Here is a 21919-nt window from a genome sequence, read left to right on the forward strand (position 1 = left end):
CCCAAAAGCAAAAGGATGTGTTCTTCCCTCAGGTACACAGTGCTAGTCCAGATCACTGAAGCTGACAAAATAGCCATCACTCAGAAGGGGCTGTTGGAAAAATAGTTTCTCTTTTTTAATTTTTTTTTTAATTTTATTTTTTTTTACCAGAAGGAGTGCAAGCCCTTTGGCCTATGAGACAACAGCCATTTGCCACATTTTGAGAACCAGGGAACTGGATACACCTGGGTGTTGCAAAAAAATCATGAGCTCAAACCCAGCTCAACAAAAATTTAAACATGGCATTTAACATTATGGACTTGCACAGTAGGCAGAGAGATCTCATCATGTACACCTCAACATAATTTACTTCCAACATACTTGAACTACACATTTATACTCTGCAGCTATGGCAAATCAGAAATTGAAACGGCAGTGAAAAGGAAGCATTTATGTCACAATTGTTTGAACATATATGTGCTATCTTCACACAAAGAAGAACTTGAATAAAATTCTAATACTGCTAAATACTTGCAATTGGGAACAGCTTGCAAAAAGACATACTTGAAAATCTTTCCACTGGCTAAATTATACAAGATCAGGCATAATTTTCAAGGCCAGTCTCCAAAAAATCCATAACCACATGATAAATAAAGTGTGCAGATACATGCCATGGTGCAGCAATCACAGGAGAAGGGACAAGACAAATGATGCACCTCTGAAATGGTTTTGGACTCTAGGCAAAAGTTAAAAAATTACATTACTATATTCCAGATCAACAGTAAGTGCTTGAATTGCATACTGGGAAATGTGTGTGAATGGTAAGCAGTGATCCATACAGGAGTGGAGTCTTCACGCAAATACAGAAAAACTGTGTCACAGACCACCAGGTCACCAAGCCCAGCCTGGAGCTTCTGGTCTATAACAATATAGCCCATGTGGCCAGGTCAACCTTTTGTCAAAATCTCTCAATGGCTTTAAAATCTATGAGTACTTGAAAAAGACTAAAACATGCACCAAACAGTTAGTAATTATTTAACACTCTAACCCTTGTGATTGTGGCCACCAGTAGCTACTGTCAAGGTGAAATTACAGCATTTATTGTAGAATAAATTTCTTACGTAGAAGCCAATGGTGAACTTTGTGGACCAGCTCAAATATACAAAGGGAAGTAAGCAATGTGTATAATTTACCAAGCCTTATTTCCCAATCTAGAGTCCCCATGAGCAGATCAGCATTTATATGGTAAATTTTAGCTAAAAAGGAGTTGGGGACTAAATTCCACATAAATTCTGAACAGACTGCCAGCAAAAAGAATAAAGACATGGTAAATCAAGTAAAACTCCCTTCCCCCACTACTTTTTTTAAACTTACAAGTGGTTTTTGTGTGTCACAGTTTTGGATAAAATCACACCCTGAAAATTGATTATATCAATTTTCCAGTATCCAGGGCTTTATTTACTATATGATAAAAATGCAGGGCCCAGAACAGAACTAAGGTAAAATTCAGGCCCTGTGAAAATAAAATGCTTTGTCATTGATTCGTTACAGCTAGACTTTCACCCCAGATGATGGAGAAATGTGCTACAGTTTTACTGAAGTAAAAAAATAGAGACCTTATCTACATCCAAATTTGCAGGGATCTAATTAAACATAAATCAATTATATTTGAACCAATGCAAAGTCTCACTGTGAACACATTCAAACTGATCTAAAGCTGATTTATGATTAAACTCACATTAAAATAAATTCCTTAATAAATTAAGTCGAATCAATAAACTTCTGGATTAAATTAGTCCTATCGGGTCTTTCTAGAGGCAACGCTCTCTCTTGCTTCAATAGCATTACGAAATATGACTTTATTGCTAATGACTTTGTGTGTTAACACTCATACATGCATTCATCATTCAGGGTAGAAAGACATCAATGTGACCATAAACTACTGCACAAAAAAGACTAATCAGACCAATGTCCCATCTCTTTCTTAGCCTCCATTTTGTTTCATTCTCAGAGAAAATAGCCTTGGGTACAATACAATATTTTTTCTACTACTGAGCTGAAGATTTTTGCATATCATCTCCTGTGGTTTATCTGTTCCATATAATTTCTATAAGAAATTTCAGTTTGTTGTAATTCGTGCAATAGGTAAATTTTCCTTGGCTTTTGCTTCCTATCCAAGGCACCAACTTCAGTCATGAATCATGTGGACTGCATACACACAGCATGCAGCATAAAATGTGCTTTTTTTTGCTTTGCTGCTGAGAAATTACTGAAGAGCACTAACAGAACAACTGCAAAACAATCTGCAGCAAAGCTGCTTTCACAGAGTCACACCAGACCTCAAACCAGCTCTGTACAGGTTTGGACAGGTGAGCTGCAAGGAAGGCAGCCATCTACATAATCCTTACTATAGTAACAGAATGAAGTCTCACACAGGAGTATCCTGAAACAACTCCTCAGGGAAAAGTCCAGGCTAGGAAAAGCAAGAGCACCCTGTGGTGTTGGTGTCATGCTGCAGCAGCTTGCCAGATTGCTTATCTATTTCTTGGAGAACCAGAAATAAAATTCATTCTCCAGATTTATCACATGTGGCCATGGTGCCTCTCTGGAACTATCTGAATTAAATAACTTCAAAATCTGTTAGAGGAGGGGCTGCTACTTATCAGGCACAGGAAGGATGCTTCCCCAAGCTAGATGAGCTCAAGAATGAAAACAGGTTCAAATCTCCCTTAGGGGCTACCTGCATAGTGTTCAAACTAATTCTTACACAGTGCCAGTGTTTTTCTTCTTTGACTAGTCTTAAAAAAAGACAAAAGAAAAAAAAAAGAAAAAAAAAGAAAAAAAAGAAAAAGGAAAAAGAGAAAAAGGAAATAAAAAGAGAAAAGAGAAAAAAGGAAGAAAAAATAAAAGAAAAAGAAAAAAGAAGGGAAAAAAGTGAAAAAAGAAGAAAAAAGAAGGAAAAGGAAGAAAGAGGAAGAAAAAAGACGAAAAAAGAAAAAAATGCAACTCCCCAACAAACCAATCAAAAAAACCCCAACAACAAAACAAAAAATCGTCCACAAACCAGTCTTTCATAAACCAAACAAAACCACATTATCCTAAAAAGACGGTATCACGTCAAATTACAATATAGATTTTCACTGAAAATAGCACACAACAGGCAGAATGCATAACTTTCCCCCCATCTGTGCTGAACTCTAGGGGGTTGCCTGTCATCTATTTTGTCCACATTTTTTGGAAGACATGAGAATGAAACGCATATTACAAAAAAAAAAAAAAAAAAAAAAAAAAAAAAAAAAAAAAAATCAGAGATAAAATCTTGATTCTAAAAGGGTTTGAAAAACAGGGGTTTTCAAGGGCTACATATGCAATCCCAACAGCAGAACTACCCCATGTATTAAGTTTCCAGCAAGACTCAGTCCTACAAGGTGATATGACAACAGGTAACAGGGCTGTCTCACAAGAAACCCAGTGGCAGATAGAATTCAGTCCTTGGTACTGTGCAAAAGCTGAGTCTTCTATTTACCTAAAATAATGTATCCACACACTTTGATTTTTCTACAGGTTTTTTGTTTGTTTGTTTTTGTTTGTTGTTACACCATTACTTTGCTTATTTTTATTTTTAATTTTATTCTTATTTTTGTTTTTGTTTTGTTTGTTTATTGTTTGCTTGCTTTGTTTTGTATTTGATTTTTTTTAACTTCTGGCTATTCTCTCACAGATTGTTCCACTATACATGAAGCAACATGGAGACCTCTGCTTAGAAATGGTCATTTATTCTCTTTTGTCAAGAGCTGGACAATGGTCTGAAGTCCGTTGAGCAGACCAGGATTCTTACTTGGGTCTCACCCACTCTTATGTTTGAGTATCACAACAGCCAGAAAATTCCCTAATTAATTACAATCTGGGATCCTACTGACACACCAGAGGGAAGATATACCCCTGGGGAGATGTTGCAACACATGGGCTGAAAACTCCTGTGATAAACAGACAAAGAAGTGATACACCAAACTGCTTCCTGATGGTCTGGAGCCTGGTTCCAGGCATGTCCAAATGTCCATTTTAGTATTTCCTTCTGAAATTTGTCCCACACTGCTGAGTACATAATAATGAAAACTATGACAATAAAAGCCATAAAAGATTGATGGAAGAAGCCAAGGAAGAATCACAATAGTATCAGAAAACAATTCAGAAAAAAAGAACATAAAGGACGAGTTCACCGCATCTGCTGAAATTTAATATCCTGAGTCCCCCTTCTGGCTACAAAGGGAATTCTCTGTAGGAAGTAACCAAGTCGGACACCATTATGGTTAGGAGAAATTGAAACAATTAATAGAGCAAAATACTTTGCAGATGATAAGTATTCTGTTTTCAGAGTATTAACTGATTCTGAACTTGCATCTGGCTACTGAAAGATGTCATAAAACCCAATTGCTGAAATACATAATTAAAAAACCCAATATAATTACACAGAAAGTCTACCATATTTTTCCATTTTAATCACCATTTCTAGAAAGATTTTAAGGCATACTTTGGACTTTGCAGGACATTGTTTCCAGGCCTGATTTCTTTACATACTGCTTATTCCATGAGCTTCATGAATTTCCAGTAGTAAACAAACAGATCAAGGATTGAGGAAAAGCAGCATCAAATTAGTGTTTTCCTGAAGCCTATGGAACAATCAAGTATTTGTGATGGAGGAAGAGGAAATGAGCACACACTGTGTGTTCAGAGATTCTCAGCAACAACTCTGACATGAGCTGAGAGAGAATAGAGGAGGAGGATTTAAATCCAGTAAATCACCAACAAAGTGATCATCTCTGCTGGCAGTGCACAGCACCTCCATCTGTATTCCCTGCAGACCTGTCCAGGGTTGACTGAATACACACCAAACATAGAATATAATCATGGAAGCCAAAGTTTCCATACCAAGGAAGGCAAATAGCTCCAGGGCCAGGTACCCTGTTTCTCACAATATTTTCATCCTAACCTTTCTCACTAAATTAAAAAAAAAAAAAAAAGAAAGAAAAGAATAAAAAGGAAAAAGAAAAAGGAAAAAAAAATGGTAATTTAATTCCTCAGTATTTATCAGTGCTCAGGAGATGTCATTGTTTTTGATAGTACTGAGATGTTTGACAGCTGTTTATCCCCATGGCTTCTTTCCCAAATCAAAACATTATTTAAATAATCAGAGGAAGCACTGAACTTAAACAACAGATTTTAACCATCTTTTTCTTTTTTAAACCTCATTCTTTCTCCAGAAAGAAAAAGAAAAGGAAAAAAAAAGGGGAAAGATTGTCACTGGCTTCTAACTCTTATGACACCGTTATTTCTAATTAAGCACAGCCCTTAATTTCAATTTGGTAACCCAGTTTTCCAAGTTCTGAAGATATTCTATCTCTGTAAGAACACTGTAAGTTCTTACATTTTCGATTTTAGGCTGGAAAATAATGTGTTACCTGATGCATTAGTTATCTTATTGATTATTCTGCAGAGAAATACAGAATACAGAAATAGACAAGGACTTGGCATTAGCTGAATCTACCAGACCCCCAAGAGAGGAAAAAAGCAGAAATTTTATTAAAACATGTTTTGAATTCAGACTCAACAGGATCACTAAACAAGTAAGTAATATGAGTGACTTTATGAGTCACATTTGAGTAAATGGCCATCACATCCTGAAAAAAGGAAGTCACCTCAGTTTTAGGCATAGATTAAGAGAAAAAAATACTTTTTTTTCCTGTTTTAACTTTTGTTCAGCAGTTTCAATGTGACTTGGTCATCACATTGAATTATATGAGAAATACTAAGAAAACCTTTTTTGCAATCATCAAAACAGGTAAGTCTAAAATTCAAAAAAGATCTCAGGAAAATAACATTTTTACAGATTTGACTTTCCATGTGGGGAAGCTAGTTAGTAGGATGGGATGTGAATTCACAGAACTCTGGCCATTTTACACTCAGCCACCTCAGGCACTGAATTCACATTGACTGACGTGGCTTAATTGCATTTTAAACTGGCGTATCATTTTAGAAACCACTGACATGAATGGTCCTTCACCCACAATACTGAGTCCAAGTGAATCAACAAAAGGTACGGAGAGTCCTCCACATCATCATGCAGGCACTCTGCCTCACAGACTGCTTGCACTGGATCCCTTCTTATGAGGTGTGATGTGAAATACTGTAAAACTGGATGTCTAGGCAGGGAGTGGTCTATCAGGGCTAACATTCAAGAAAATCACTCTAAGGCAGGCAAGTGGGGTGTGGGAGGACAATAAAGCTCAGGAAGAAAAGACATCGCCCTTAATAGAAGTCACAGTAGACTTGTGATGGAGAAGCTGCACAGGGACTGTTTGGAGTAGGAACAGAAAATAAGGGAGAAAAATTCAACAAAACCTCAAAATCAGCATTGTTTTCTCCCCAAGCCACAAGATCCATTTCTATGCAGACCCAAAACTCATATCAAGACATGACAAATGCTGTGTAATGTGACTACTCCACTCTCCCACATATCCCAGGTATCCCGGGCAAAATGGTTTCTCAGCACAACACTGGTGCGTCTGGATGAGGACTCAACTTCTGGCCATTTTCCTCACAAACTGTTATCTGATCTTCGGCAATGTTTTTGCACAACCTATCTTAAAGCACTCCTCTTCCACTCCTGACACAAAGGGCTAGTCTCAGTATACCCTGTGGAGAGGGGTCCAGACAAGTCCTTTTGTACAAGTGCCACAAGGTGCATGAATGTGGCACAGTGCAGACTGGTGGACAGAGAAGCAAGGACAGGTAGGGGACATGTGTGAGGAATTATTAAGGATTTACTGAAGGTGTGCATTTTTCTTGGATTAGGTAAATCCAATGAAATACTGAAGAGAAAATGTCTCTTCCAAATTTGTGTGGCTTTGGTATAATTCACTCAGAATGATTCATCTCTGAACAGAAGCCTCCACTCCAGGCCTTCCCACTGGTTGGGAAGTTGAACTCATTCACTTTGAATGTTAATATTTTGAGTGCCTTGCCTGGACCATCTGTAGGATTGATCACCTGGAGGGTCCTGTGCAAAGCAACCATTTGGCCACAAATTCACAGCTTAGCTGACTAATTTACTTTTATAGACAAGGAATTGTTTTGGCATAAAAGCCCGATCAACTAAATCCTATCCCTCTCTTAAATGCTTACTCAAAGTTGTGCTGTGGCCCATGACGTACCACAAGGGTTCTGGCTCCCAGCTCTGAAATAATTAGTCTGGGGAAATTAAACAGTGCTCAGTACACACCTGTGGCTGGCTGCACTCCCTGCCTGACAGCGGTGCCTCTCCTACACCAAGGCACGCTGGCTGTGAGCACGGCTCCCAGGGCTGCCATGCCCAGGATGCAGCCTCCCAGGAAACTGTCAGGGAGAGCCAGCTCCTTCTCATGAAGCCAAATGGAACCACTGGTTTGGCAAAGAGGCTGTTCAAGAGTGTCTCTGCTTAGAAGATTTATATTTTAAACAGGCAACAGCTAATATCAGGGGGGAACAGATACATTACCAGCAAGTCATTTCCAAGCAGCTAATAACTGTTTCCCTACCCACCAGATCCTAGGATGCATTTTCAGGTTTAAACATAACATATACATTGTAAATAGCGGAAACATCTGGGGTTTATTATAGCACTGCTCTGCTAGCCTTGGGCATTGTACAACTCCCGCAGGCCACGGTTCACCCTTGACCTGCCAAAGACGATTACTGTATGCAGGCAACTTCCCCTGCTCCACAGCTGCTTGCCTTCCCTCCGCTCTGTCAATACTCACTACCACTGTCACTCCAGCTACCATCCTAGAACTGCCAGTCAGAAACTTCGGTTGCCATGGTCACTGCATGGCAACAGCGTGGCTAAGCAGGCAGGGAACAGATTATGAGGGTGGTCAGTGAAGTCACTTTGCTCACCCCAGGGGAAGCAGGGCTGCCCAGCACCATTTATATCAACAGCCTTTTTTCCTCCCCCTGCAAGGCCACCTTCCTTCTCTGTTTCACTCATTCCATCCTTGTTGTGGGTCGGTCACATTTCAGTTTCACCCCTTTCCCAACTTCCAGTCTCGCACTGAACCAAAAAATGACTGTGTGCCTCTCCCCTACTCTTCCTGCAGCCTTATCTCCCAGAAACATTTTTCTCCCCAAGTTCTCTGCTCTCACTCTCCTGCCTCCTTTTTTAGGTCTTGAGGGTGTCTCTATTCACTCATTTCCCCACTGCTCAGTGTCCACAAATTTCAGTCCTGTCCCTGCTTTTCAAGCACTTCTCCCATCCCTTTGAACATGGTCCTTCCAACCTGACTTCTCCCTGTCTTCGGGTAACATCTCATGTGTAATACCACAGCAGCACTGCAGGCTGCGTGTCTGGTTTCCCCTGACTAGGGCTAGAAAATTATCCAGGGTTCATCAGCAAGGGGAAGGCATTTTAGGGCTGTTGGTACACGGACAGACTGCAAAACTCTTGCTGAAGTAATGCAAAGTCTGAATCTAAAGTACTTCTGCTACACTCTGGTGAGGACACACCTTCAGAAATAAAGTGATCTTAATTCTCTCTGGTTTATAGCTAAAAATAATAAAAAAACACAAGTCGTCATCCAATGACTTAATGTTATGCAGTTTAAAAGCTCATTTGGATGAGCTTTCCAGGTGTCCTTGCATAAGCAGACCAGTAACCACAGACTCTTGCCTTCCAAGCCATTTTTGCCTGCATTTGATTCTCCCTGCTGAATGCCTGAACAAGTGGGTAGGGGAGCAGCACTCAGTGGTTCTGTTCAGAAACACAGCAGAAATAAAATACAACCTGTGTTCCAGAAGCTCTGTCTGCTGCAGAGCAGAGCCAGCAGCTTCCCAGCCAAGCCATGATCCACTGCACCCCTGTTTACAGCTTACAGGAAAGTAATGCCCTTTCATAGGAACCTTCAGGTACAAGAAGCCTCCCTGAGAGGTAACAACCATTCGGCAACAGCACGTACATTTGCGGAGCATTACAAAGCTTCTCTGCCACCCATCTTGATGAAAGCCTACTGAAAGATGCTATACCCACCCTGGCCCTGAGAGTTCACATGCTGATTACTGGAGCAGTGCCCCTCCTCTCCCCCTTCTCTGCAATGCAGCGGTAAATTTATCAAAATGAACATCAGAAATGTATTGACTTCTTAAGGTTTTATTACTCAGTAGTCTGGTAAAATCCTGTTTCTTAGGAAAAATGATATGTAGCATTGTCTTATTATTTTTTTTCTTATTTCTTAATTTGTTAAGTTCAATCTACTGATCAATTTAAACATCATCTTAGTATTATGCTATGGTAAAACAAATGCACATTTAGAGAATAAATGGAATTTATTATCTTCTGGAATAAAAGGCCTTACTAAATGACGTACTTAAATATAACCCCCCAATCTCTCTCTGAAGAAGCACCTGGTAATTCACTTTTTGGATCAAATTGCAACTCCACAAAAACTTTATGACCTCATGTAGTCTTTCCACCCCCACATTCCTACCTAGAAACATTATATACAGTATGTTCCAAGCAAGACCTGAGTTAGAAATGTGGATGGTTGTTCTGAGGAAAGAGATATAGCAGACACAGGACAGAAGCAGAGCACTGAGAGCATGACAGAAATAGACAACTGCTTAAGGAAGGTGCTCTGAGATGCTGGTAGAGTCATTCCTGGTCAAGTGTAAATCCTCCCTCTTGTTTGAAAAACCCTCCACACCCAATAATTTCTTTTGTCAAGTAGGCCCACATGCCCATTCTTCACTTCATCCTCAAGCATATTTTGCCATACAAAAATGACCATTCTGATCAGACAAAAAGCTAGACTAGCCTACTATCCCATCTTCAGCTACAGCTGATTATTGGTGACAGGAAAAAAACTAAAAAGTAACCAGCAATCATTGCCTGAGATGTCCTTGGACATAGTAAAGCCCTACAGGTCAGCAAGCTGCAGTGGAAGTAGGTGAGATGCTTGGGAGCCTTTGTGGTGTGATGCAGACTCAAAAGCTGCCTCTTGTTCCTCTGGTGCGGTTTGGAGGTGGATGGAAACCTCCATAGGCTCCTAGGCAGGACCTGGGTCTGGTGAGGTGGGACTTTCCACTGGAACAGTGATGGAAAACCCTCAAGCAGTCTTACTGGACAGACATGTGCCCTGTGGATGGTCAGGAGAAGATGTGCAAACACTGTGAGCGTAATCCTGTCTTATGCTTTTTATCTTACCTACTCCCCAGTTTAGAGCCAGCAGTCACCATGGTTTTCTGAATGGAAGTAGCCTCACAAACTAATTTCAGTTCTAAATGTCTGAAGTTGTTCTTTATCCCTCAACTCCGAAGTGATTTATAGCTCTTTGTGCCTGGAGCCTTTGGCATTGATATGAAATGAACTGAGCTTTGCCATGAAACTGATAGTGAGAAACATCATGAAATGTGCCATGAAACAAGGCAATTCTGAGGCTGCTTGGTGTTTCTTTAATCTGTTAAGAGAGTTGTTAACCAGCTGCAGCTTTAAAAAAAATAAATAAAAGTAAACTCACTACTTTGGACATTTCTACTCTTCCCTGACGAGCCATGGTGAGATTTCTGCTTTTCCATGAAAAGCTTGTTTCCCTGCATTATCAAAAGAAGATGCATGCATTTGTTCCTCTCTATAACATTAATACGGAATTTAAGGTGTTATTTGGGAAAATACACTGCCTTCTCACAGAGGTTTCAGTTCTGTTCTTTAAGAACAGCAACGTTTTCCAAATTTGTGCCATCCAGCTGTTGGCATATTTCACAGGACTGCTCCCTAAGGAGATCTTTCCAGGTGCTCCATCATTTTTATGGAACTGTGAGTTAAAAATGTCTTAAAGAAGAAGTCTTTCCTTTTCTTGACACTTCCCCAGTGGATAAATTCTGTGTTGTAATATATCTCTAGGAGGTCTTGAAACTCAAATCAGCTCCTCTCTTGCTGCAGTTGTGATGGACTGGAGTGCATGTGTGTGCACAAGTCCACATATATGTTTACACTAATGTTGCTCTAGCAAAACTTGGGAAAAAAGAAATGAATAATTTGCCTTCTCTTTGTGAAAGCTAAGTAGTTTAGAATAGAATGAGTAAAAGCTATCAGCTTGCTGTTATAAAGAGGGTAAGATGAAAAAGATGCCAAAACAATTCCAAACATACAGGTACCCCATTTCACACATCAGATGAGTTAACCACTAACCCTGACAGCAAACATTAGATGTTCAATTTAATTATCTTTCTCTGCCTGTTAACTCTTGGCCAGCAGACATAATACAGTGCATTATATCAATTTCTTTCAAAAACAGCTTTTGTGGGACAGAAGTCCTTCAGTTATTCTCAGTTTAAATAATTTGTAGTGTCTTTAACTGCATTTTTACTGGGCCCTTTTGGGACTTGCCAAAGGACACCTAGGATGGTCTGCTTAAAGATATTTGGTTATCTGTGTAACATGAGAGAAGGGAAAAACCTCCCCCCAAGAGGAAGCAATGTCACTGGCAGCATCTGTGCAATTAATTCCATACCTTCAAAACAAAATACCAAGATGAAGCTACTTCTCTCTCAACATCTCTTAGAAATTATATCCCCTCCTTTGGTCTTTTTCTGTGGACTGAAGTGACATTATCTTAACAACAAGCTTCATCCTGCTGTTAGGTACAACTCTTAACTGCCAAAGAATTTATTCCCCTCATGCAATCTGCCTAGAAACTAGATTGTTCCAGGCCTGGGAACTGGCCTGATTACTGCTATCAGCTTCTAAGAGTCAGGTGTGAGTGGGAGAATGGATGAGAGAAGACAGGAAATTTGGGGATGGAAGGAAGAACGCTGGTGCTGAGACCAGTGAGTTTCAGCATTTATGGAAGTGACATGAGTTCAATAGGGACCTTGCAGCCACAATGAGTGACGATGGGGTAGGATGGTCCCTACAAAGAGGCTCCTCACCCAGGTGACATGGCCTTCACTCTAAGTGTGAGGACAGTGTGGGATGAAAGACATCTTCACTTAGAGACAGGAAAAATAACCAAGGCATATCAATGCCAAATAACCTAGCAATGGACCTGAGTTAACAGGACAGTTGTCTATTTTAAATCCTTCTCTCTGACCTTGTTCCAAAAACCTTCCTGCTCTAGCTTCAGTTTGTTGTTATTGCTCTGAAATATTTTTCCAATTTCTGACCTTCCTGGCACTTCATAAAGCCAGGAAAACCTGTGCTTAACATCAGTTTCAGCCTGGTTGATAATAAGTTTCTTTTTTTCCACATTTCATCTTATTATCCAGCATTTGCAGTTAGCCTTTTGTACATTGGCAGTGCCTTCTCACATGCCATGAGCAACATGCTTAAGTCAAAGTTGCATTTAAATCAAAATGTACCAAGATAAAAAAGATTGGGCTAGGACTGTTGGAATCTACACCACTTAGAATGGCTCAGAATGTCTGCCAGACTAGAAGCTTCTAACAGAAAAAAACACTTCACCCAGTAATTTCTGCATTCATCCCATACCTTTTGGCTGAACTATAGCCCATCTTTCAAAAATTATGCCAATCCTCATCTCAGATGCTATGAGGGACAGAAATCCTCCACATGCCCAGGCAAGTTTTTTCACTGCACAACTGCCTTGACTTTTAAAAGCACTGCCTTTTAACCAACCCCACAAGTGCACTAGCAGCTGCATTAGTCCTCTAGGGCTTGGCAGTGAAGACCCTCTCTACAGGGCAGTTTCTACTTCTGCATTTCCAGTCCACTCTTTCCAAGAACAGGCTCACCTAGCAGCTACTATGTTTTCAGGTTTGTTTTTCAAAGGCTTAGCGAACTTGTCCTAATGTAACTTCTCTTGAGATGATCAGGACACTGCTCTAAAGCTGGCATGGATCGTTGCAGAAGTACAGCAGTGGGCAGAAACAAGAAGGAGGCACTAGCTGCCCTGGGACACCCATTTTCACAGGTCATATTGTTCCCATTGGAATGGAGAAGCTCTGCATGGGAGGTTTCTCTTTTGTTCTGGTAAAGGTACATACTGTCCGTGGAAGCAGCCTGCTGGAAAACTTTTCTAATAAAACCTTTTCTCAGAGGGTTTTTCAAATCCTGCCAGTGACTCTCCCTGGCACAATGGCACAGTTGACATCTTCTCTGATGCCCTTCATCCCCATATTCACACTGTGGAAACAGCCCCTGCCATAGGGCAGGCTGCATAGTTGCAGTGGGACAGCAATGTACCTGCTACCTAAAAAGACCTGTCTTCTTTCTATCTCCCCTGCAGTAGACGTAACAATGCTTAGTGCCCTCCAAGAAACTTATTTTCATAAAGGGAAAGGAATCTTTTTGACATTAAAAAAAAAAAAAGAAAGAGCAAGTGGCAGGTTGTGATACTTCTATGTCATGGCCATGTGTTAGAAATCAGAGTGGTTTGAAGGAAGAGGTTGGACTGAGAGTCAGGAGACTCTGGTTTCTTCTTTCTTTCTGATCAGACTGATCTGTTGTGACCTTAAATATACAAAGACTGTATGATCCTAGGTAATGGGAGCTTTTTCGACAGAGGGCAGTTTGAAGGACAGAGATTTCAGCTAGAGCTCAATGGCTGTGATGACACAACACCAGTTTATTTGATGCAATTCAAGAGGACATGCAAAAATATATTCACAGAATAACAGGACCACCCATTCCAGATATAGTACAATAATTCAGATCAGTTTTCAGTGCTGTTTTGTACACAGGTGCGATATAGCATTAATAGAACAGCCCCTTTTTTCTCTTTTCAGTGGACTTCCCCAAAGGAAAACTGAATAGATTATAAATGTAGAAGCCAAAAATCCCACTAAAACATCACGCCTGAATGTGCTTACACACACACACACACACACACACGAGTCTCCCAATATTTGATTTAGACTTTAACTCTTCTGGCAGTAATAGCAGTGCTAACAACCCCTATCTATCACCTCCACAACTGGATGTTACTAGGGACTCTGTTTAAGTCACTTTAAGTATGCATTCATGCTTTGGTAACTGTCTTCAAAGGGATTAACCATTAGACATAGGACATGGCATGTGGTTGACTCAAGGGTGAAATGAAAGCTGTTAATGCAGGAGAAAGGCATTGAGGAAGGCTCAGCCTGAGTCCATGTCTGAATGCCAAGCCCAAACTCCCTGACCTGGATTCCCCCTGCTTAAAGAGGTGGAAGGACCATCAGCTCATAAAACCTGAGGAAGAGATTCACGAAGAGAGTGAATAAAGGCTCCCAAGTGCACAGTCACCAGTGGATTAACGTATCCCTCTTCCTCACTGACCTGTGAAGCCTGTGGACTTGGTTGTCAGAGCTAGGCTTCAAATGGCCCATAGTGAACAAACTACATAACACGGTCAATTTCTCCCCAAATCTGGTCCTACAGAAAATTACACAACCAGAAACACAAAACCAGACGCAAGTAGTATTCTGTGCATAAATTAAAAACTAGCAGTTACTCCAGACAGGAGGTTATGTTAAAGATCTCTATCAGTCCCTTATGAAGTATCTTGGTTTACTTTCCTTTTATTGTTTTGTTGTTTTTTGTTTTGTTTTGTTTTCCTTCATTAACAGAAAGAGAGCAGATGGGATGCACTGGAAGAAGGAGGAAGAAAAGAAAGAAGAGGATGGAGGGATAACAGAGAAGTAAGAAAAATGGAGGAAAGGAGGAAGAAAGAAAAGTATGGAAGAAGGACAAAAAAGAATGCATAAAAGGATGGTAGAACCGCTGGATGGAAAGGAAAAAGGACAAAGGAAGGGAAAAGAGGGACAGAGGAAGTGTGGTAGGAAAGGAAGAAGCAAGAGAATGAAGGAAAATAAAAGCATCCCTGTGACCTCACATTAGACGATTTCATCCTCACATTGCATGAGATCAGAGCAGAGTGTTTTTCAGGACCAAAGTCTCCCTCTTCTACAGCTTCTCTACCTGATCACCGCACATCCACTGACCTTCAACACAACAGCCTTGACAAGCCCCGCTAGAACCACGCAGCTCCGGGGGCTGCGGGTCCGTCCCGCTGCGGAGAAGCCGCGGGCAGCAGCGCTCCCGCCGCTCCCCCTCGCGGCCGCCGCGGGCACCGGCAGCAAAACCCGCACCCTCCGCCAGCCCCTCGTCCCTTCCCGGCAGGTCACCAGCGGCCCTTTCCCCCTTTCCCTGCTAGTTCGCTTGTTCTGCTTCTTTTTAAAGCAGCACTTTCATGGGTGCCTCCGCACGCAAGCCCCGCAATCTGTCTCTTCTCTCCGCTGCGCTGCCCCTGCTGCGCCGCCGCATCGCCGCCGCCGGTAGCGTGACTCTCCCGACACAAGCCTGACACTGTGGGTTTTCTAGACCTGCAACAAGACCGCCGCCCCCGCCGAAACCAGGGCTCCGCGTACTTGAGGTAGCAACTGAGGGTTAACTCAACCACCTCAAGCACGTTCGAGCAGCTCTTTGCACCACTAGAATGACTCATACGATATACTGACACTTGGTTTGTTTTCTTGTATCATAACGGAACACGATAAACTATCAGTACTGTTAAAGGCACATTCACTCTTGTTACTTTTGGAATGTTAGCAAAACACTGATTTGGTAAGAATTCATAGCATTTCCAGATCCTGACACCCTGAGACACAATTGTTCTCCACTGTTTTGCTACGGTTATTACCACCTGCCTCAAAGGGCTATCAGATGCTTGTAGATAGACTGAAAGGGGGGAGGTACGGGAACAGAGATGCTTGGAAGAAAGTTTTCCACAGCTCCGCCTGTGTAACTCGCCTTACTTTAAGAATAACTAATTGCCACTTAGGTGCCTAAAGTCGAATGTGTTGTCAAAGACCCTACATTGCCAGGCATTCACAAACCAAGCACCCAAAAAATTTTTATGCAAACTAAGTGACTGATTCAGTAGAGGAGATGAAAAACGAGCTGCCCCAAATAGTGAGTGCTGAAGTATTCTGAAATATCAGCTGCATAGGATCTTTTTTCTTTTTTAGTTATAAGTGCAGTTTCAAACTGCCTCATTCAACCTTCCCACCCTACCCCCCACCTTTTTCACTTACTGCCTTTCCAGAAATCTGAGAAGCCCATAGTTACAAATAGACAAACTCAGATTTAAGAGTTAGCTCACAAGCTTTGCCAGAGGTTAAAGTTTTAAAATCCGTGCATAGCTTAGCAGGCTTTGGCATTTCTACACGAAAGATAAGAATTTTGTTCAGCTTTCCCCAGCCATCAATATTTGCACAAAGTTCAGAACAGTTTCTGGGTTTATTTCACAGGGGAATGTCTTTCAATACACATGCAGTATTTACTGGACAACTGTACTGGTATGTTCTCACCAATCTGTTTGCATTCCCATGGCTGCAGTCAAGTAGGACTTGTAGTGTTAATTCAAAAAAGTTTGAATGGTGACTAATCTCATTTATTAAAAAAACCCATGAATGCACTCACATGCTTTTTAAAGGATTCACTCTCAAAATTGCTCTAAAGATTGTGTGGAATGTTTGGAGAATGCAGGCACTGCACACAGGTAGAGAGGCTTTCCTCACAGAAAAATGTACAAGCATACCAGCAGCACATAAATATTTTGGACTGGAAACACCAAAAGAAGTTGTCACTCCTCCTAAGCAATAGTTCACCTCTAAAAGTGGACTGGTTTTGTCAGATATCACAACTTTCATTCCATCTACCAGATTCTTGTCTTCAATTCATGTTGAAACAGTGATCAGACTTCTGAATTTTCTGTATGACTATTGAATATCAATTTAAACTTAGCAGCTCTCAGACTGTGCTCTAATCCTCCCAACCTGCAGCTTGGTCTTTAATATGATCAAAACCATTTCTTCCTCTGGCAACCAAACCTGCTTCCAGGATGCAGTCATTATACAGTTCTGCTCAGCCATACACATCCCATCTAAACTTTCTGCTGCTTATTCTGTCAAGCAGTCTCCAAGCCCTGTCATTTTATCTAATTCTAAATCAAACCGACCAGGAGATACTTATTTTCTATGTCAATGACCACAGCCTCTCTACTTTGGGCTCTGCTAGTGCAGATGTGTTCTGAACAATGCTGCTGAGGTTACTTCACTGAAATGATGATTGAGACCCATACGATGCTCTTCCCTCTTCCTTCTCTGTGTTTTGGCACCAGATGCTTGTGAAGCCTTGCTCTTCCTACCACTAGAGAGCAGCTGACAAAACCCAAGGCTAGAGTTTGCAGCACTATCAAGTCTTCACACACATCCAGGTATTCTCCTCAGAAAGGCTTCACATCTTCTCACACTTCATCCTTTCAAGCCCAGCAACCTCACCCTAGTCTTCTCTGCTAAGCAAAACCACCTTAAAACTCATATTCCTCAAGATGTCTGGAAACAACTTAGGGGGTGGGCAGCTGCACTGGTACTCCACCTTACTGACAAAAACACATCTTCCACAGAGGGATTTTTCCAGGGCTGACTCCTTTGTCTCAGTGCAGTAGCCCCATGTTACACAGTCCAGCACTAAAGTTGGGTAGGCAGAAGGTTGGGCTGACACAGGGTCAAGGGCCCATTCCCAGGCCCTGTGCTCCTGCTCTAACAGCACCTTAAATCAGGAGCAGTGCCCCTGTGAGGGGCAAGTCTGGAGACCTTGGCTCCCAGCCTCAGCGTTCCTGCATAAGTTTTCTCTGTTCAGGCTGGGTGTATTTTCAGTGTGCTGGCAATGTCCTAGGAAGCCCTGCTGGCAGATTTGTTGAGCCTGTCTGCACGCTCAGTTGGCATGGCAGTTCAGTGACATAACTTGGAGAAAAGCTGTAAGCTTCTGTCCATTTATAATACTGCCTGTTCAGTTTTCCATGCCTTGTATTTATCATAGTCCAGAGTGCCCTGCTAAAGGAAGATACAGTCACTCTGGTCTTGACAGAAGCCAGATAGTAACAGTTTATTCAAGACCACTTGTAGCAAGGGGGAGTAAATGTTCTAAATTTTAGTGACAAGGAAATCATAGCAGTATGGATCTCCCCAAACTTTTTAACAGAGCCCAGACTCCACCTAGACACTGGAAAACATGAAGATTTTTTTTCTGTGTTACCACTGTGCTGGTGAGCAGAGAAGGCCAAACCTCCTATACCTTCCCCCCCCCCCCCCCCCCCCCCAACTAACTTTCTTCTCCAATAGCAGTTCAGGAGTTTCTGGGTACATTATGAGAGAATATGAAAGATTTTCTCTTACACTTTCTTCCCAATTAGCAAAGCTGAATCCCAACCCATTGAGAAGTTACCAATGCTTCCAGACCCAGGATTGAAGCGCATTTGATATGATTTTGACAGCCAAAAACAAACTAAGTTACAAGAAGCTACGGTCAGAAAAAACTACACTGAACAAAAAACTGAACATCTCCTAAGGATTTCTGTGCTTGTACCAGATCTTAAAACTGAGGACTGTCTGCAACCCACTGTTCTTCATAAGGAAGACCATAAGTGGATGAAAACTCACAGACAGAAACACAGCAGAGTAGCTAATTCCTGACATAGTAAAGAAGGCAGGTAATCAAAATCAAAACTGTTTCATAACCTCCCAGACCGCACACCCTAAACACACCAAATGACAACAGGTACGCTGCAAAACAGTATTAGCAAAAAGTAAAACTGTGGTCCTGTCAATGTCAGGTGGCCCTCAGAGCGTTCCCAGTCCCCATACTGTCAGTACTTATCATATGTCAGTACTTAATCAGTATGAGTAGACTAGTAGTAGTCTAGTAATTAATTCAAGCTCTAATATGCTTGAACAGAGAGAATAAAAGCCCATGGCTTGAAATGCAAAATTGCTGTCTTGTTACCTTTTTACATTAACCACTCTTTCTTCTCTTTCTATTCTAAGTATCAGTTCTAGTTCTAAATGCCCCTCAAACTATATAATACCCTTAAGCAACAGATTAGATAAAATCTGTGTTTTAAAAAGTGCCAGTGCAACATTATCTGATTCTGAGTCAAATTTACAGTTATGCATTATGCTGTATTTCATTTTCACATTAGACAGACTACATGGATTAGCTACACATGTGAACTATCCTGCAACATACACTCATCTTGGAAGGAATGGGATTTTTATTACATAAGACAGAAGAATGTTCAGTTCTTGCCCACACAGGAAACTTTTGACTAGTAATGTCAGGTATGGATGAAGGCGGTACTCTTTCATACCTATAAAAACATCCTGGTGCTTTGGAGACCTGAGGTAAGCACTTGCCAGAAAAGTGGATTCTTTCTCTTTCAAACATTGACATATTTTGGCTTAATAAAGACTTAGCCTTCTAGAGTTTTAGAAAAGCCGTAGAAGCTGGCATGTTCTGAATCCTGCCCTGATGAACCTCAATCTACATTTGCTACCCTTCAGATTTTCGGGTAAAACATACACCATGGCAGACATAATCAGACCACCAGAACTGAGAGTTAACCACACTTAGATACCTAAACTACAGGTGCTGCTTACCTGCATGGGTTTCTCTGTTATTCTAGCTCCCCTCTACATCTTCCCAAAAATCTCTGCCTAGTTTAAATGCTGACTTGGTTGGATTACTCAAAAAATCTGTCCACTGGTTCACAGCTCCTTTCACTACTCCCTCAGCACCACTGCAAAAGGAAAACTGCTCATCAGGAGAAAGAAATCTCTCCTACACAAATGGGATGGGATGCTATAAAACCCTGAGATGCACAGTGAGAATATGTGTGCCTCCTTGATAGATCATTCCTATCACAAACTGTCCAACTTGTCACTGTCTTTCTGTTCGCTGTCAGCCACAAAAACAAACAAAAAGCCCCGCAAACACTTCAAAAAGCCCAGTTGTCACAGATAAGTTTGCCAGAGGTTTTAATGTTGTAGTGCTGGGGTGGTTAGTTTTAGCAGGAGATGCTTACAATGCTTGCATAGTGTAACAGTGTAAAAGTAAAAACATAGTTTAAAAATCCGATGAAAGAGAAAAAGAGGGTCAAAAGAATTGTTTGTCTCTATCTTAGTTTCAAAGGGAAACCTCCTTGGCTGTACCTGAAACTTGTTTACAGCCACTGCTGAGCAGAAGCTGGGTGAGCTGTGTCTCCAAACAATCTAGAGAAGAGCATGCATTGGGCAGTGCTAGTCTGTAAAAATTAGTAGCCCAAAGGGATATCTGCTGCTGCTGAATCACACATATCCTCCCTGTGGGCTGATGATTGAAGTCAAGAGCAGCACTATGTTGGCCATGAGCAAAATAGGTAGTAGGTATATTTAGGAAGTTTTATCCTACTGGGCTTTATGCTAATTTGGCTGTTTGGACAGGAAGACCCACAAAGGGGGAAAAATACACAACCAAACAAAAAACCTAAACCACAGGCAATTGACTGCTTTTCCCATGCTTCTTGTAAAACAATTTCTCACAAAACCCCAAAGAATTCAAAGAAATTGGAGATCAGTAACTGCAGCTATATGTTGTAAAAAGCTAAAGGTATCCATAGATGCTGCTAGGCTTTCTGAAAAACTAGGTGGCATAAACACAAGGTCTCTAGGAAAAGCATCATGCACTCATATATGTTTGTACTGCACTAGGAGTCTTGATCCTGACTGGGGCTTTGGCTGACAAAGGTAAGTAACTATGGAGAGCGGGGCAGCACGCTCAGCTGTGACCCTTTCCTTTGGGTCCTGCTTCTCGACACCTACGGAGGACAAGGGTCCTCGTGGCATGGCATGCATCACTGGCATGAATTCTTGTGCTTAATACTGAGGAGGCATGAGAGCAACAACACGTGCTGCTAAGTGAGAGAAATGTCCTCTCTGATCATCCCTGAGTAAATAGCTGCAAGTTTAGACAAAATACCCCATATGAAAGTTGACCATCTGTTCAACTATGCTAAGTGATTCCTGGAGAAGGGAAAGGACAGAAAATGTGTTTTGTAATAGGAGAGATAGCCTCACTCCCTCCAAAAAATGGAGGGGGGTGGGGAAAAATATGAAGATAGCAACAGCTGACCGAGAGCCTCTCAGGATTTCGGGGCCAGCGGGAGGGAAATAGGGCAGCAGACCGAACCGTGGTCGGACAGCCGAGGGGCTCCCGGCAGCGCCGCCGCTCCGGGAGCTCAGCGAGCAGCGGCCGCGGGGCGCGGAGGTTCCGCCGAGCCGGGCAGGCTGCGGCGGGCGCCGGGATGTGCCCGCTGCGTGCGGACCCGCGGCCGCGGAAGGTCCGCTCGGGGCAGCCCCCGCACCTGCCGACGGGCTTACCTGTGCTGGACCCGGGCGCCTCGCCCTCCTCCGGCGGAGCGGGCTTCTTGCCGGGCCCCTTGCCTTTCCTGCCCTTCCTGCCGTTGCCGGCTTTTTTCTTCTCGGCCATCCCGGCTCCGGCCGGCACCGCACTCCCCGCTGCCGCCGCCATCCCCGCGGTCACCCCCTCTGCCGCCACCGCCGCCGCTGTCGGCTCCCGGAGCGCCCGAGGCTCCAGCATCGCTCTTGCCTGCCGCTGGGACTCGCAGCCGTGAGTTCCTTGGAAGTTTTCGGAAACTCCTCTTCGGGCCTTTTTTTTTTTTTTTTTTTTTTTTTTTTTTTTTTTTTTTCCTTCACCCCCCTCCCTCCTTCTCCACCCCCTTTTTTTTTTTTCCCACCCCCCGCTTTCCTTTCTTTACTACTACTACTAATAAACTCCAGCCCAAAAACACACCCCCTCGGCACACGCCTCACAAACGCCCGCCCCGGGCACCCCTCGCTGGCTCTCGGGAAGAGCCGGCACGGCCCCCAGGGTGCGGGGCGGCCCCGGCCCCAGCCCCAGCCCCAGCCCCGGGGAGGGCGCAGGCACGGCGGCCCCGGCGGGGCGGGGCGGGCAGGGGCCGGGCAGGGCAGGACGGGGCGGTGTTGCAGCCTGGAGCCGCCCCGCCGGCCGGCGCTGCCCGGGGCGCTGCGGGCGCGGGTGGCTCTGCGGGCCCGCCGAGGGGCAGAGCACGGCGCCTCC

General features: G+C 42.7%; 1 protein-coding gene across 4 annotated transcripts in view; it reads right to left on the reverse strand.

Moving 5' to 3' along the window:
* NRG1 (neuregulin 1) overlaps positions 1 to 21487 on the reverse strand; it is a 176566-nt gene extending 155079 nt beyond the window's left edge. For all 4 annotated transcript variants that reach the window (XM_058827560.1, XM_058827557.1, XM_058827558.1 and 1 more), the window contains exon 1: positions 21199 to 21487. In XM_058827560.1, coding sequence (XP_058683543.1) covers positions 21199 to 21418 — 220 coding nt within the window. In that variant the 5' untranslated portion in view covers positions 21419 to 21487. The remainder of the gene's footprint in view (positions 1 to 21198) is intronic.
* Positions 21488 to 21919: the final 432 nt, after the last annotated feature.

Source organism: Poecile atricapillus, chromosome Z (genome assembly GCF_030490865.1).
Source record: "Poecile atricapillus isolate bPoeAtr1 chromosome Z, bPoeAtr1.hap1, whole genome shotgun sequence".
Lineage (NCBI taxonomy): Eukaryota > Metazoa > Chordata > Aves > Passeriformes > Paridae > Poecile > Poecile atricapillus.